Raw genomic sequence first — 14,262 nt, 5'->3', positions numbered from 1 at the left:
AGATTCTCTCATGTTAACATTTTGAGATCCCATACTTTCCCTTGGTGGTTCCTGAGTAGATGACCAGGTTATAGCAGGTATTTCACCTCCTGCCGTGTTCATCTTCAAATCTACAACTTTGAGATTTGCGAAAGATTCCGCAAGCTCTTGTAGATCTTCCAGACCAATCCTCTCTAAAGTTGTCATCAGATAAATTTCTTTTCTGAGACAGATTTAATTAGATTGATCATCTTTTATTCTCCAGTCAATGGTTTTGACACCACTCTGGCCTTCCCTTGTTGATGTAACAAAGGTTCGGTGCCAAATGATGGTGGTAACCATCCTCCTGAAGTTCTTTTACTAGAACCTGGTTGTTGTTCTAGTTTCTGAATTCTTGTTTGAATATCCTTTAATATTCCAAGAATTTCTTCCTGAATTTTAAGGATTTCTTCAATTCGTTGGGGTACAAAATATAACATGTTACCATAATTTTGTACTGTTTTCTGGATTTCTCTAAGATCTAAAGGGAGCTTAGATGAATCTGGTACTATCTCCAGAAACTTATTTGCTTGAATCATAAGTTTACCTGAGAGTTTACTTGAGGGTGCTGATGCGTCCCTTTTCCCTTTGGAGATCTAACAATAGTTAGATGAACTTGTGTATATTCCAAAATATTGGAATAAATCTTGTAAATTATTTTTATCGAACCTAAGTTCGGATTCATAATTTTTTTCGAAATTCTCCTCCTCAAACATTTTAATCTCTTTATAAAAATAAATCATGTGTTTGAAATAAATCAACCATTCTCTGATACCATTTTCGGGCAGTACCCCAACTCAGAGCTCCACCTTTTGCATCAGGAGATGAGGGATCATGTGATCAATCACAGGGTGACACACGAAGTGGTACCTATCAGTTTGCTAACCTCAAACTCTTTATCAGAGCTAAGGTTGTCCCCTACGGAGATTCGTGCTTCGTGTCAGCTCACACGACAGAGGATCAGGGTTCCTTATAAGCTCTGATACCATTTTCGGGAGTGCGGGGATCAATTAAAATCAAATAGGGAACAAGGGTAATTTTGTCAATTTTATGGTATTAGAGAGTTTAAAGAAATGTTTTGATGTGTAGAAAGTTTGGGTAAAGTTGAGTTTGGGTTTGGGGAATTATAGACAATTTACCCTTATTTGATTAATTAAAATAAAAAGATCATATTAGAAATGAAAATAATAATAGGATTTTCATGAGGAGACTCCACCCTCTAATGCAAATGACCATCACATTCAACAGTTCGCTTCAACAAATAGTCAAAAGTAATAGTGAGCTCAGCATGGAACTACTCCCTTCTTCCTTTTTCCATCAGCACGGCTGTACATTAGCTGTCAAATAAATTTCTCTGAATTTCTTTGCCTTTTTCCATAATCTTTGTCGCTCCACAAATTTTTTAACTATAAAACAAAGTTTCAAAAACCCCTCGTTTCCTTTCACACTACACACAGCTTTCTCTCCACTTCCATGCCCATTGTCATTATTTTGCAACAAAATTCTTGTGGGATATTTGAAAATTCCAGGCTTCTTTTTTTCTGGTTCAGCTTGTTTGCAGAGCTTGTGTCGCGGTTCCCTCGGTTTCTGTTGTGTTGCACTCTGTGGACGACAAACGTATGCAGAGATAGACAAGTGAAACGCGCTTTACGAATTTTAAGGCCACCAAACTGTGCAGGGGTGGAAGGTTGATGGGATTCTTGGATTGTGCTGCGACAAGTTGAGATTTTTTTCCACTGCCGTTTCTTTAAATTTCCAAGTTGGTGTTTTAAATTGCTGATTCTCATGCCGATTCTTCGTTGATGGTGAGTTCTGCAGTCTTCATTTCACTAGTCTATAACCTGTCTTGATGAGTGTAGTAAACATGGGTTTGTTCTAATTTGATAGAAAGCCTTTTGAGTATAACTCATCCATCAACTCTTTCTGTGAATTAGTTTGTATAAAAATAATTGAAGTCTATAGAAACTGTGTGACTTTATGCACCTTTAATTCATTGAAATTTTAAGCTATTTCTTACAATATTTGACCTCTACGGTTGATGGGTTTTGTCTGAGTCTAATTGAGTTAATAGATTTTTCATTTGTTTCTAATGGGATTACTGAATATTTTCATACTCTTAAGTTTTGCATGTATATTTAATTGGTCTTTAAATGGTTAGATATGGACTTTGTCTGCTTTTAATATACTAAATGTTTGGATATTTAAATGAATTTATGGAAGATTTTCATGATAAACTAATAAATAATTAGTAAATTTGGGCCACTGGATGTTGATTTATTTAATGGGGTTATTCAATCACCTTCATATAAATGATGGGAGAGTTAATATCAATCACACAATGTCAAAAAATAAAAAGCAAAAACAAATTAGTGTGATTCTTTTGCTCTTAATATTTTAATGGGAACAGTTGCCAGAAAAACTCAATCTTTATTATAGAGAAAAACATAAATGGTGGTTGTATGGTTGTTATCAATTTATCTAATAAAAAATCATGTTTCCCAGCAAAGGGAATCTAAATTCTGGTATACAATTTGTTTATTAATGAATTTGAATAGTTATAATGTAGAACTACTTTCTTTTGTTAAAATGATAACGTAAATGGAAATTCTTGCTGTTTAGTATCCCTTAATTTACTCAACAAGTAGATGACGGCTGGTATAATTAAATATGGAATGCAATCTTGTTTGTTTTTCAAATTTTGTAATTTTATTATTGTTTTCTTGGTGTCACCTCTCGTTCATTGGTATTAAATTAAACATCGGCTTAGCCTTTTCAGGAACGAACTTTGACCCCAATGCTGCTGTATTTCTGGAATAGAAAATGCTACACTTGCGACGTGAATGATATAGAAAGTGCATGCTTATTGTTGTATGATTCATGACTATAAGACATTTGACTTTTACTTATTTTAAAATTCATACTTGTGTTCTGGATAAGGCTCAAACCTAATCTTATGCTTTTGGAGACCAGCTGAGAAGAATGGGCTATTTGGTTGAAGGTAGAATCTTTGCAATTTTTTTCATTACAAGACAATGTAAAATGCTGTTGGTCTTAAGTTATTGCTATTCCTACTCCACGCCTTCTGTTTCACATTAGTAAATTTTATGTTAATGCGTGTGAAGGAGCATAAATGCCATGTAACTTTTAAATATATTTTACACATGTGTCGCTCTAAATCGGAGATGAAACACCATAAGTTTTACAAATCTTGACAGTGGTATTGTACTTCAACTTAATGTTAATTGGTTTTGATTTTTGACCAATTGATGTAATCTCCCAGTTGTCTCATACTTGGCATTTATCTAATTGTGTCCTCCAATCAAAGTCCTAGTAGGATGCATTTTCAGAAACGATGTTCTGTTTCTTATATTTACACATCCCATGAAAAATTCTTTCAGTCAACACTCTGAATCAATGTACATAAAGCAAACCTTTTACGATTTCTAATGATGCTGGCAAGCTGCTAGGAACTTAAGCACCAGCTTTTGGGTGCTCCAATAGCAAGAGAAACTAGAGGAAGATAAACCTTCTACCTTAGCTTCTTGCCTCTTATTTAATGTTTTCCTTAGCATGCCTTAGCTTTTAACTTAGTTACTTCATACCAGCTAGAAGTGGTGTCCTCCTTGCAAAATATTGATGTGAAGAGCGAGAAAGATATATAAATGAATCATTCAATATTTCTCATCTGAAAATGTCTCTAATATTCATTCTTTTAAATGCTTTGGGTATTTTTCCTTTAACTCCCCAACCTTCAAAGCTCTGTAAATGGACAATTTAGGTTGCACTACTCTTATAGTTCCCTTATTCTCATTCAAACCACCTTAAAGCGTTGCCGTTACAAACCTAATGAAAGAAATATTTCAAACTATATGATGTATTAACACGTTGATGCTAGCTTTATGCTCTCTTGACTATATTCTAATATAGAAACTGGATTTTCATCAGATGTGGCTTTGAACATGTCCATGCATGATTCCTAAGTAAAATAAAAAGAATTCGGAGTATAATTTTTAATCTAATTCTGTTCTAAACTTCTTATTTTTTCCTGTGGAGGCTGGTGGGAATTGACCTAGGAACTTCTTTGAGCAGCCTCTTTCTATTCTTTTCTTGATTCTCGTTGGATCTTTTTAATAGATAAAAGCCAAGACTTAATTTAGTTAATTAATTACTTTGTGAAACTTTTCAAAAAATATATGCCGAGATTGCAAAACAGCATGCTCTGGAAATGTGTAAACTGAGTGCATGTTTGCTTGAATTTGTAGTTCACTTCATACGCTTATGCTGTATGCCAATTTTGTTTAGTTTGAGGAACTGATAGAAAAGAAGATGATGGAACACAAAAGAAGCCTTAGCTCACTTGACCAAAGCAGCTTTGTAAATTTGATACCAAAGCGATTAAAGACTGATGTAGCACTCTCTCCCAAGGTAATCAATCTGCCTTTTTATTTTTTTATGAATTTGAATATTCCCACTTGATAACTAGAACTTATGTTGCGTCAGGGACGAATCCAAAAATTAGAGTTAGGGGTGCAACTTAATGTAATAGATTAAATATTATTACCAAAATATGTAATAAATTATTTATATATATATATACATATATATAACACAAAAAAACCTTTATATTATATTGTTCAATGAAATTGTGTCATAGAACTAAGGATGTGAGTTGAGCTTTAGATGTGGAGAAAGGTGGGCTTTAGTGGGCTAAGTAAAAAACTTACATAGATAATAAAAAATAAAAAATTTCTGCTGGACTACAGCCCAAGACTGGCATATGCTAGATATCCGTTTCTGTGTGTGTCTGCTTTCGTTTTTGTCATTTACTGGTTAATGTGTATTTTAACTTATTTATTGGACTGTCAAATAGAAACTAGAGGTCACTTGTATCATGATCGTAAGCTAATTGTTTGAAATTTATTTATTTTCGAAAAATGAGTTTGAACTTTGCCATAAAGTAAAATCCCATCAGTAGTATTTACATTCCAGATAACTTTGTACTACAATATTATGAAGGCTACACAGCCAAATTTTGTTGAATTATGATGTTGGTTTCTAGCCAAAATTGCCAAGGATATCATGCTTCCCATGCTTTTTAAATAAACTTTTTACTAGGGTCATCTTGTTTAATTGTGATTTTTATTGGCTACAGGATAAGAAAGAGAAGATTAGTGAACGAATTTCAGCTCTTCAACAGCTTGTCTCACCATATGGAAAGGTATGTGAAGTATACATGACAGAAGCGTATGATATAGATCTAGTGTTGATCCATGACCTTTGATTGGTACTCCTACGGTATCTTGATCACAAGCAAATATACTTGCGGTTACGTGAGTATTACGTGAACGCTCACGACAATTCCACAACACAAAGAACCTTTTTGTTATGAATATCAGAGATATGAGAGAGGAGAATTTTAAAGTTTGATGCATGTGACAAGGTCAAAGCTATAGGCGACTAAGTCCAACCTCTCCCACTCGCACATAGTTGGCACTAGCAATAAAAGCGCACTTCTTCCATCATCTCAATCACTATTCATTTTGTACTAGTAAATATGTCGTGCGACCGCCAAGCCACTTGAAAAGAAAACTAGTTTTGGAACCCGATAACAAATCCCACAATGACTAGCATAGCATATCTCCAAATATGGTCTCGTTGTATCTCGGACATATTTGGCCACATCAGATTTAACATCTCCAATCCCTCTAAACAATTTGTGTTTAAGAGCTGGCTAAAAACCCCATCTTAGTTTTATTTCACAGTTATATTGCATACCGTATAATAACAATTTGTTGACAGTGAACATAAAATTTGGATGTGTTGCCAAATAATCTTCCCTTTATTCTCATGTCATTTAACTTTAGTTCAGTTTTTTCCCAACAATGTCCTTTTAGGCTGAATCAAACATGAGCATGGGTAACATGTCAAAGTAGCATAGGTCTCAACTCCGCTTTATGACTTAGTCAAAGGTCACATAGTGTACAAAAAAATAACGAGATCAACAAATATTAGTCTATAAGGACTCACATTGTGAAGAAGCAGGGATTTATTCATGCTCAGAATTATGTAGGAGAAAAAATTCTACTACCATACTCCCACTATATGTGACACACTAAATATATCACAAAATAAAATTACTTGTTCGTATAATCATGCCTTAGAAATAGATTAACCACGTATTTCTGTGATGCATCTCACAAAAATATAAACATGTGTGTACCCAAGCATGCAAAATAAACAAATAAATCACATGAATTTATTAAACTAACATGCTTTCATAATTTTATGTATCCACAAACATGCATTAGAAATAAATAAATTTATCACAAATTAATTTAAACTCATTCTTTTTTTAACAACTCATTCCTATTTTGTATTTCATAAGATATAAATGTGTATGCTAGCATGCTTTTCAGATTGTTGCAATCTGTGCATCAAACAATATATATGCATCACTAGAACTGTTTAGGATATGGTCTCTCATTCTTTAATATGTCTCATTTTTTTAAGGCCGAACAATTCCCTGTAGCGGGTGGCATTGTCGGGAAAAATTAATTTTTTGGTGCATAAATGATTTCACCTCTCAATTTACAAATTTTCACTGATTATTACCACCAGTGCTAAAGTTAGATTCTTTTACAGACCGATACAGCTTCAGTACTTTTTGAGGCAATGGAATACATAAAATTCCTTCATGAACAGGTTAAGGTACTCGGCCTTTCGAGCTTCAATTTCATTTCATCTGACTACAGATTACAAAAGTGCTTCGAAATTTTATCTTTGCTGACCAATAAATTTTACTGCTAATAAATGATGACGTTCTTGATACCTAGAAAAGCTAGAAACACCTTATTTTTCACACTTTCAGGTCTTGAGTGCTCCATACCTATATGGCAAACCAACGACCCAACCACTGGTGAGTTTTAATTCGTTATATTGTAGAGTATGCTTGTCTTATGGGTTATGTTTGTAAAATAAGATGTACTTTCTATGAATCATGCTTTCAGGTAGATTCATCTTTCTTTGGCTAATTCGATGAACTGCTATGGTTGCGAATTCCTAAATCTAAACGAATTCTATTATAGGTTTTTGTGATGACACATTTGCAATAGATGTGTTGTAGTTTTACTGCCTTGAAACAAACTCATAAATTGCTGTTAAATGGCAATTGCTTAGACTATGCTGCCTTGTGAAGATTTGCACAGCATTTGGTTCTTTAATCTGTGTTCATCAAGTTTGTTGTGTTATGCTGTTGCTATTTTCTTCAAGGAAATGGAAACTTGCAATGGCCTTAATGGTAGAGGCTTGTGTGTCATCCCAATTTCGTTGATTGACGGAGTTGCGAGTAGCAATGGAGCAGATATTTGGGCCCCCATTAAGACCGGCCTGAATTCTAGAAGATCGGTTTCGGACGAAAGTTCAGTGTTAACCTGAGAAGGTTTCATCCTGTTCAAAATGAAGCATTTAACGATGTCCTGTCTGCTCTATTCGCGACTATTTTTTGGACAATGAAACTCTAGGATTCCCTTCATGCCTTAATTCGGTTATTTTGAAAGAACTTGATGCTTATGATATGAGATCCTTCCATACGTAGATATAACAAAAAAATGTTGTAAATCGACCATGAGAATTGGAATGTACTAATCTTGGGAAGGTTTTTATTTTATTGTATCGTGTGAAAGTTATTTGTCTGAATTAAAAAGGCATCATCAATGTAGAATTTAAAATGTTCCTTAGATTTGTCAGTGTAGATATTGTGTTATTACGGATTTTCATCTATTGATCCATCCAAGAACATCTATTTTTAATGAATTTAAGAGAGCTATGATAAGCCCAAATCTTATAGAGATTTTAGGATTTAATTTTATAATATTGATGCTTATCTATAATTATTATCTTTAATTTTGTACTTATTTGAATTAATTTTATAATATTTGTAGATTTGAATAAAAGATGAAAAATGCTTAATTTTGGAGATAAGATAATTTTACAAAATTTCAAAGAAAACCAAATATCAAAAAAAGGAAATAAATATTCTTATATTTTATTACCTTGAGATTATTGAAATTTTGGAAGAAAATCTATGTAGATATGATAGAGGTACTGAAACTTCAAAACTGAAAAATAAATATCTACAATTTTATCTACAATGTTTAGAAATGAAATGAGCTTCAAGGAGTTGGAAGATTAGGTCCACGAAGAAATATAAAAGACATAGTACGTGAACAACAGGAAGAGCCAGAAGCATGAGGAATTCCTCAACACACGCCAAAAATCACCGAGAATTTCTCTTATTCCTTCTTTATTTTGTTTTCTTCTATGAACTTAAACATGAATTTTCACTTATGTTTTGAATTTATGAAATAATTTTCTTTAGACTAAGACCACGATAGGGCCAAACAATACTTTATTGATATTTTGTTTATTTTCAATATATTATTTTTCTTGATTTTAATTATTGATTGATGTTGACTTAATATTTCTTGTTAATAGCCTGATCAACTATTTACATGTTTGTTGATTAATCACGAATCGGAAAATGATTGGTTAAATATAGCAACAAAGACGTCATCAACACATGGTTAAATTGACTAGAAATAGTGTTCGGTTTCAGTGTGGGGTTTTAGGTGAAAATTGAAATTCCACAAAGATTTAATGCATTTAGATCTAATTAAATTCAATTAGAAATAATTGGACTGTTAGATTTAAATAGGTTTATTGACACGAGGTATTGCTTAATAAATAAAATTGGGGATTTCACCATGATTGTCAAGAATTAAATAATTAATTGGATTTTAACACGTCTCAACATAGTAGAGTTTGGTACCGTTATGTGTCTTAGTTATTTATTTGAATTTGATTCCCTCCTTGATATTTGAATCCCTCGTTTTTAATTGTAAATTTATTTAATAGTTTAGATTAATAATCCAGATATCGTTTTTTATTTATGTTGTTTAGCTTAAGTTAAGTGATATAAATTCTAGTAATTAAATATTAGTCTCTGTGAGATCGATACTTGGACTCATCATCTATTTACTATAACTTGACCTAGTCCGCTTGCTAGATTTATTCCCAATCGAAATCGTCGGTCAAGTTTTTGGCGCCGTTGCATGTGACTAATTTATTTAATATTATAATAAATTGTTTGCTTGATACTAGACGATTTTTTTTCTATTTTTTCTAATTTATTTAATTTATTTTATTTTATTCTGAGGTACTTCGAGATGGATCATCGAGAAGTGTTCACGAATTTTGTCCAACAATACTCGGAACCATTCTATGTTGCTTGGGGGATATTCCATGATTTGTCAACCAAATATCGGTACCATGATTTGTCAAACTACACCCTTATTCAAATTTTCTATATTGATTTGGATGAGGCAACAAGAAGTTGGGTAAACTATGGAGCTTTGACAACTGGTAGTCTCTTGTTTAATAGAGATTATAATAATGCGATGCACTTGTTAGATGATATGACATATTTCGACTACCACTGGCATTGTGATCCTTCACTGCAGGGTTGGAGTCACCAATATCCTCCACAATTTTGCCCCAATTTTGTAAACCAACCATTTGAGCAACAAGAAAAGCGTAGTGCACATTTAGATGAAATTGTGGCTCAGTGGGCGAAGATGGTCAATGATTCAGCAGAGATAAGTAAGAAATATTTAGAAATTCACATCAACTCTTTGCGTTTCATAGATGAACAGATTGAGCTTCTGGTGCAACCAAGTTCTGAAATCCGCCAAAAGAATGAAGCGATTTTTGCCGATCAATTAACGACCAATCAGGTATGGGTGGATGATGACAACTCAAACAACCAAGGTTTGGAAAGTGATTCAAATCATGTAGAAACTTCACCTGAATATGATCTTCCACAAGTATTTGAGCTGGAAAGTGATTCAAATCATGTAGAAAATTCCTATGCTAAGATGAGGCATAAGTGAAGTTGGAGGATGAAGAAGAACACAAGTCGAAGGATTTGAACTCATATATGGTCTTAACATATATTGCACCAGTAGATTCTTTATTTCCATCAACGCAAACTCAAGAATATTACACCCTATACGAGCTTTATTATGGATTAGATTGTTCTTCCCCTAATAATCAGTTTTTGTCGAGTGTTGCTGGAGCGACAAACTTACAATGTCAATATCATGCCAAGCTCGAGGGCGCATATAATCAAGATCCATATGTAATATTGTATGATATTTACTGTGGACGGAAGCCGCTATTTGATGGCTACTTCTCCATAGTCAAGCTATAGACAATGAATTTAGCGCTTGCTCCACTGTCCACTTTACCATCCTTCCCGAGACCTCAGGGTGAGTCATAATCCTCCCCAGAGGGCTGTTGGTGAGAACAACGATTGGATGAGAGAGAAAATAGAGCCTCAACTTCCGAGCAGTCATTACCAAGGCTAGAGCTATTTTCTCTACTTCACTGTATCTGAGCTCAACTCCTCTGAGAGCTTGGATAACATAATATATAGTCTTCTGGTTGGAATCCTTCTCCCGGATAAGCGCAGAACTGACAGCGTACTCCGTGGTGGATAAGTAAACAAATAATTTCTCCTCGAGTTCGGGCTTTACCAAAATTGGATGCTCTGCTAGATGATTCTTGAGATCCCTGAATGCTTGTTCGCACTTTTCATCCTAGCCAAATTTTTGAGCCTTCTGTAAGAGCTAAAAGAAAGGATAACTCCTGTGCGTAGACCGGGAGATGAATCGGGAAAGAGCGGCAATCCTCCCATTTAACTTTTGTACCTCTCGGATAGATCGAGGGGAGGGCATATCGAGTACCGACTTGATTTTTTCAGGGTTCACTTCAATTTCACGATCTGTAACTAGGAAACCCAAAAAACTTACCATTTTTTACCCCGAAGATGCATTTGGCCGGGTTGAGCTTAATCCCATACTGTAGAAGCGTCGCAAATGTCTCTTCAAGATCGGGAATAAAACAGGAAATCTCCCGGGACTTGGCCAAGATGTCATCTACATAAACTTCAATGTTCCTGCCTAAATGCTTCATGAAGACCCTGTTCATTAGGCGCTTATACGTTGCTCCGACATTTTTCAATCCGAAAGGCATGACCACATAGCAAAATGTGCCTCTAGAAGTAATAAATCTGGCTTTGTCTTGATCCGCCTTGGCCAGGGGGATTTGGTGGTACCCCTGATAGGTGTCCATAAAACTGAGCAACTCGAAACCAGAAGTGGAATCCACTATCTGATCGATCTGGAGAAGAGGATAACAATCCTTAGGACAAGCTTTATTGAGATCCCTGAAATCCACGCACATTCTCTATTTCATCGTAGTTTTGGGAACCAATACCACATTTGAGAGCCATGTAGGGAATTATACTTCTCGAATGTGATCGGTTTGCAACAGTTCTCGGACTTGTGCGATAATCACCTTGTCTTTTTCTGGACCAAAGTGCCTATTTTTCTGCTTCATAGGTCGGGCTCCTAGGATGATGTTCAACCTATGTTCGGCCACCAGGTGTGAAATCCGACTGGTTCCTGTTGCGACCAAGTAAAAACATTAATGTTAGCTTTTAAACAGTTCAAGTAGACTAACCCGAGTGGATAAGTCAAGGTCTCGGGCCACCCGGATCTCCTTTCCTGGCATGATCTCCACAGTTTCTTGCTCTTCTTTCCGCCACAAAATGCGCTTCCCCTTCTCCACCCGCGCCCTATTCTTTCATTTATCTTCCCGTCTCGACTTCTTCTGATCCTACCTTGACCGTCTCCCCATAGCACTTTCGGGAAGATGATTGATCTCCCCTTACTTCTCCAACCTGATTTTCGACTGAGAATTTGATCTTTTGATGGTAGGTGGAGGCTACGGCTTTCAATTCATTCATAGCTTGCCAACCCAAGATAATATTGTACAATGACGGGGCATCCACAACTGTGAAAGTAGTCATAACAGTTTTTCGTAGTTCCCGGGTGCCCAAGGTTAATGGCATAATTATTTCTCCTTCCGGGTACACAGCATGACCAGCGAAACCAAAAAGGGTCGTTTCTACTTACTCCAAGTGGTGCCCCTGCAAATCCATTTGCATCAGGACTTCCTTGAATATGACGTTAACAGAGCTGCCCGAATCTACAAAAACTTTCATTACGTCGTAGTTAGCAACGCGGGCCTGGATCACTAGAGCGTCCATTATGGGGAAGGCTGACTCCTCGGAGATCATCTGGGCCAAAGCTGATGGTCAGCTCACTCCTCTTTTCTCCTTCTACTTCCAAAAAATCTCTCCTGCCTCGTGCCTTTTGGGCCCGATTAGAATCACCATCCGTGGAACTACCATAAATCATTTTTATTACACATGTGGCAGGAGATGAGGCCTTCTTCCGTTCTGGCTCCTGGTTTCTTCTTCCACTTGAGGCGCCTCGCGAACCAACGTGTGAGCTAGGCCCTGGACGTTGAGTTGACCAGGGTGGCAACCTCGTTCTTCAGTTTGATGGTTGCACTCGTGTTCGGAGGGGCGACTATATTCTTTTTTCAACATTCGTCACTCACTTGTGTCATGAGAACATGCCTTGTGGAGGGTGCATAATCTCTTTTTCTCGGACCTAACAAATTATGAATTGGGGTTCGGGTCTCGCGACTTATCCGAGCTACACTCCCGGACATCCCTATCCCGCGCAATATTCAAAGGCACATGATGGGAAAAATTCCCCGCATTCACCCTCTTATGAGTTCTCTCCTCGAGTCTGACCACCCTGTCAGCTCTCTCTCTTTTCAAAGCATCTCACTTTCGCTTCTGAGCTTCTTCCATGTTAATATACTTTTCTGCCCGGGCCAGAAGATCCTCAAAGTCTCCGAGCAGTTTCTTGCTTAATGAGCGAAAAAACTCCCCCTCCCGTAGTCCCTGTGTGAATGCAGTCGTTTTTGTTTCAGGGGCACAGGAGGGGACATCAAGAGCGACTCGATTGAATCTTTTCATGTATGCCCTTAAATTTTCTTCCGGGCTCTGCTTTACCTCGAACAGGCTGAAAGTGGTTTTCTTGTACTTCTTGCTGCTACTAAAATGGTGTAAGCATAATTTCTTGAAATCCTCGAAAGACTGAATACTCTGAGGCCATCTATGGGCCGAGTCAACCAGAGTAGTCGAGAACATCTCGCTCGGTTCGAGAATATGGCTATGTTGCACTGTTATGAGGACATGATCACGCCAATGATGCGACTGGGTAAAAATGAGTGCAAAATACGTGGGTAATTTCACCAGGTCGGGTTATGCAAATGATGAGGGATGAGAGCACAACAAGATGTGTCCAAACCAGAGATTTTTCTCCGGAGAAAAGCTGGTGCTGACCTGCAAACACGAAGCTAACCAGATAAATAATATCACAAAAATTCCTGTGAGATGGTCTCACGGATCAATTTTATGAAACGAGTATTCTATTTGGGTTTCTCTTACAAAAGTATTACTTTTTATGCTAAAAATATTATTTTTTTATTGTAAATATTGGTAGGCTTAACTCGTCTCACGAATAAAGATCCGTGAGACCGTCTCACAAAAGACCAACTCAAATAATATTGCGGAGAAATTTAGATGAAATAAATCATGCCGAGGTCAATTTTTAAATGGTCCTCCCATCCTTGGCCCTGTTTCGGAAACTGATGAAAAATAATATTGTCAAAATTGCTGAAAAATTCCTCTGGTGTTCGGGTCCGGCACATGCATGAACAATTAAGTTCAAAAGTGTTGAAGATTCTGAATGTTTGACCCAACATATGAAAACCTTGATGCAACGTATTTATTATTGACTTAACAGAACAAAATACATTTATCCTAGATGCTAAAATGTTCAATTACGGTTTGATTCGATTTTAAAATAAAACTCAACGCAAACCATATTTATCATTTTCATAAAATTTAAAATCAAACCATGAATTATTTATAACAATGCATTTCCTTTGGTCTAGTTTGAATTATTTATATTAAGTTTTGAGTTTTATAATGGATTATTATGAGATATTTGAAAATGTAACAACTGACACTTGATGAAAATTATGTGAACATTTTATTTGGTCATGAGCTAAATCTGTGATAAGTAAAATATCATATATTAAAACATTGATACAAGTTACCCTCTTTGCAATTTATATATAAAAAAATCTAAACTTCTAGAGTCGTGATTATATTTATTTGGGATAAAGTATAAAATAAATAAATTGTCAATGTACTTAGGTTGTATACAAAGTTCATAAATTAAAAAAATAAAACTAAAATTT

At 35.7% G+C, this 14,262-nt stretch overlaps 1 protein-coding gene across 5 annotated transcripts; it reads left to right on the top strand.

Annotated features, from left to right (window-relative positions):
- The first annotated feature begins 1,311 nt into the window (after positions 1–1,311).
- On the top strand, positions 1,312–7,789 carry LOC142547461 (transcription factor bHLH153-like). Of its 5 annotated transcripts, XM_075655774.1 has the most exons (7): positions 1,317–1,823; positions 2,956–3,016; positions 4,321–4,443; positions 5,171–5,236; positions 6,661–6,726; positions 6,887–6,934; positions 7,288–7,785. In XM_075655774.1, the coding sequence occupies exons 3-7, from the start codon at positions 4,345–4,347 to the stop codon at positions 7,450–7,452; spliced, it is 444 nt and encodes a 147-aa protein (XP_075511889.1). In that variant the 5' UTR covers positions 1,317–1,823; positions 2,956–3,016; positions 4,321–4,344; the 3' UTR covers positions 7,453–7,785. The 5 variants fall into 5 exon arrangements, with proteins under 5 accessions (XP_075511887.1, XP_075511891.1, XP_075511889.1 ...); XM_075655772.1 differs by lacking the exon at positions 2,956–3,016 and having other exon boundaries at positions 1,312–1,823; positions 6,661–6,720; positions 7,288–7,789; XM_075655776.1 differs by lacking the exon at positions 2,956–3,016 and having other exon boundaries at positions 1,316–1,823; positions 4,337–4,443; positions 7,288–7,787.
- Positions 7,790–14,262: the final 6,473 nt, after the last annotated feature.

Source organism: Primulina tabacum, chromosome 5 (genome assembly GCF_025594145.1).
Source record: "Primulina tabacum isolate GXHZ01 chromosome 5, ASM2559414v2, whole genome shotgun sequence".
Taxonomy (NCBI): Eukaryota; Viridiplantae; Streptophyta; class Magnoliopsida; order Lamiales; family Gesneriaceae; genus Primulina; species Primulina tabacum.
This window is presented reverse-complemented; position numbering and strand designations above follow the sequence as displayed.

Bases quoted from the DNA above. Each gene is read 5' to 3' on its own strand.
- LOC142547461 (XM_075655771.1), top strand. The intron at 4,444-5,170 runs GTAATCAATCTG...TATTGGCTACAG, and splicing joins ATGTAGCACTCTCTCCCAAG to GATAAGAAAGAGAAGATTAG. The intron at 5,237-6,660 runs GTATGTGAAGTA...ATTCTTTTACAG, and splicing joins TTGTCTCACCATATGGAAAG to ACCGATACAGCTTCAGTACT.